We start from the raw sequence: 3,265 nt of genomic DNA on the forward strand, positions 1-3,265 counted from the left end.
TCTACATGGAGCGCCGCCTAGCCAAGGGAGATAACCTACTTATAGGAAAGCCCTATAGGCACTGTGGAACTGCAGCACCCCCTATTTCCACTTGATATTATTGATAACATTCAATATAATGAGTCGTTTTTTCTTTAATTCTTTCTTTATACTTGTACATTATATAATCCTTAAGCTTAATGTCAGTAGCCATCCCCTAGTTTATGAAAAAAATACAAAAATCCTTGTATAGAACTGTGTGCTTCACAGTTCCAGCAACACAGTGTTTGGCTGTTGTGTGCATGCTCACATGGCCAAGAAAGGAAGCTTCATGTTGGGGAAAGAGAGCGCTGTTATTCTTGTAGTGCTGGTGAAAGGTATTGTTCTTTTTGACTCTGCATGTGTTGTGCTTAAAAACATGTTTATATTCTTGAAAGTGATAAAGTGTAGAATTAGATTATTATCCTACTTCCAGCTTCAGTGTTGCTGCCAGGATTTGAAAAATAAGGCAGATTTTCCCCCCTTATTTTGTGATTTGGCGGTGGGGTTGAAAAACGTGTTCAGTGAACAAATTAAACACTCTACCTGACAGTGGCTAACACATGAACTGATCAAGTTTATATGTAAATATTTTTTTTATATGTTTGTTTCCTTTTACACAATTTTAAAACAATGGCTAAAAATCTCCTGAAGCAGCACCCTCACTAATTTTATCTACAAGCTGCCACGGGTGGAGCCTATTCTACATGAAGTTGTGATTTGTCAGATTTTATTGTTCATGGGGGCAATATTCAGTGAATCTCATCATCAGGTGATTGCTGAATGTTCCTGCTACAAATATTTGTACTTCTTAAACTCATACCATTGTGTTAATATTTACACGCTACCGACACCAACACTGCCATGCTACTCACTACATTTTTACCTCTATGGTACTTCTTTCAGTATCATATACATTATCCAATGACCTGACTGTAAATTTGTGGCTTGTCTCTCCTTATTACAGGGTATCAATCTCACCTACTACCTACACCTGACCAATGGTAATCTTGGGGATTATTTCCACAGGGAACTGTCTGCTGACCAATTTAGTAAGATCTCTTACTTTTCTGTTAAGGTGTGTTTATTGTGTGATATGTTTGTGTGCATTGTGTGTGTGTGCATGTATGTGTACTGTGTGGTTGACGCATGTGTGTATAATGTGTGGTTAGTGTGTGTACAGTGCAGTGGATGTGTGTGCTTAATGTGTATGTAGTTGATTGTGTGTGCATGTGGGTGTGGTTGATGTGGATATGAATGTGTGTGTGTGTGAGTATGTGTGTTCAATGTTGGCATGTGTGTGTAGTGTAGATGATGTGTATGTGTAAACTAAGGCTGGAGTGTGTGTGTGATGTGTGGTCTGTGAGTGTGTGTGTATTAAGAGCTCTATGGTCAGTAAATGAACTCTGTGTGTGTGACATCAGTGTTTGAAAATTACAGTCTATGTGAACTCTGCAGTTAGTGTGTTATTCTTTTTTAACATCAGGTCAGCACTGGTTAGGCCTATGGTTAAAAGACCTTCCAGCTTAGACCATTCCTTTTTCTGGTTTTTGTGATGTGTTTGAGGCTCAATTATCCAATGCATCCTTTCCTTTCTTAAGATCGAAAGTTTGAAATTTGAGGAAGATTTGATTGTTATGACTATCAGATATGCTGACCACTTATAGGCTTTTTCATTGCAGTAATTTATATGGGAAGGTCAGTATGTGTGGAATGTAATCAGTGTGTGACCAACATGTGAACTCTGTGGTTAGTATGTGCATATATGTATGTGTGAGAATGACACTTGTGCACAGTGTGAATAGAACTGTGTGTGTAGTCAATGTGTGGTTAAAAAGTATGTCTATGGTCAGTACTGGTAGTTTATTAACCTATTTTTATTTCTATTTGTAGCTATTCTAGAAGTGGACATAGCATTTCTGATCTTCTTTGTCATCTTGGCCTGTGTTGCTGTTGTCTTTTCTAGTAAGTCTCTTTAACACACACCATTTAATGTAATATAGTTTATTTTTCTTGAGAAGAAATGTGTCAGAAATGAGAATTTAACAGAGCAATTTATATGCAGTAACTTTGCATTAAAGTCATAAGGCTTTGATTGGTCCCAGGCTCTAGCCGAAGACACTTGTCCAAAGTGCTATGTAGTGGGACTGAACCCAGAACCATGTAGTTGGAAAACAAACTTCTTATCACAGAGCCATGCCTGCATCTTCACAGGGCCACACATCATTTATGCAGGTAAGAATCAGACTGCCTCATGGTTTCAGTGTGGTGTATGCGTGCGAGTAGAAGTAATCGGCTTACCTCGGATTCCATCCTTTGCACGAGTCTGTCCTGTGGTATCCGATCCTCGTGGCTTGCCCGACCCAAAGAACACTAGAAATAGCAGCTGCTTCACCCAACACCCAGACGATTGCTTGGCACGTCCTCTCCTCACAACAACCCCGTTCGAAAAGGGCACGAAATCCTGATTGAGGCTCCCTCGGCCCTTCTTCCTCTTCTGGTCAGCTCGCCGTTCCGGTCAGCGGTCAGCTCCCCAGTTGCTGACATCATACCACATTCAGCAGGCAAAATGGAAAACGCGCTGCCCCAAGGATGGTAAGGGAGATGCTGTGGAACAGCCACTCTGACTCATGGGGTTTGCACTTCTGGATAGCCATCTCCACCCCAATAGCTGTGGTGAGCAGGGTCGAGAATGCTGGCAGAGAGTGACCGATACCTTGACAGTTTGCTTTCCTTAGCCTGATGAGCAGCTGAGCCTGGGCTGGTAGCTGAGCACACCAAAATGTTGCAGGATAGGTGTCATAATATATGACATCTCCTGCCACCAGGTCACTCTTATTATTTACTGGTTGTGAAGGCTTGACTATCAGCATGAAAGTCTAGACTAGGTTTCCCAGTATGTGTATGATTAGTCTGTGGAGATATTTGACAACTATCTCTTGCAGTCTCCTTTTACATATTCAGGCATCAAACCCCCACCACAAAGACTGTTGGAGGGGAAATCTGTAAAATGGCCCACAACAATATTGTAACTTCCTACATGCATAAATGACGTGTGGCTCTGTGATAAGAAGTTTGTTTCTCAACTACATGGTTCTGGGTTCAGTTCCACTGCATGGCACCTTGGGCAAGTGTCTTCTGCTATAGTCTTGGACCTACAAAATCCTTGTGAGTGGTTTTAGTTGACAGAAACTGAAAAAAGACCATTATGTATTTTATATATATATATATATATATATATATATAT

The 3,265-nt window shown here is 40.7% G+C and overlaps 1 protein-coding gene across 1 annotated transcript in view; it reads left to right on the plus strand.

Annotated features, from left to right (window-relative positions):
- Nucleotides 1-3,265, plus strand: part of LOC106874284 (transmembrane protein 145) — a 69,681-nt gene that overhangs the window by 39,542 nt on the left and 26,874 nt on the right. The window contains exons 5-6 of the mRNA XM_014921958.2: nucleotides 986-1,070; nucleotides 1,912-1,983. Of these exons, the coding sequence (XP_014777444.1) occupies nucleotides 986-1,070; nucleotides 1,912-1,983 (157 nt within the window). The remainder of the gene's footprint in view (nucleotides 1-985; nucleotides 1,071-1,911; nucleotides 1,984-3,265) is intronic.

Source organism: Octopus bimaculoides, chromosome 20, assembly GCF_001194135.2.
Source record: "Octopus bimaculoides isolate UCB-OBI-ISO-001 chromosome 20, ASM119413v2, whole genome shotgun sequence".
NCBI classification, from domain to species: Eukaryota; Metazoa; Mollusca; class Cephalopoda; order Octopoda; family Octopodidae; genus Octopus; species Octopus bimaculoides.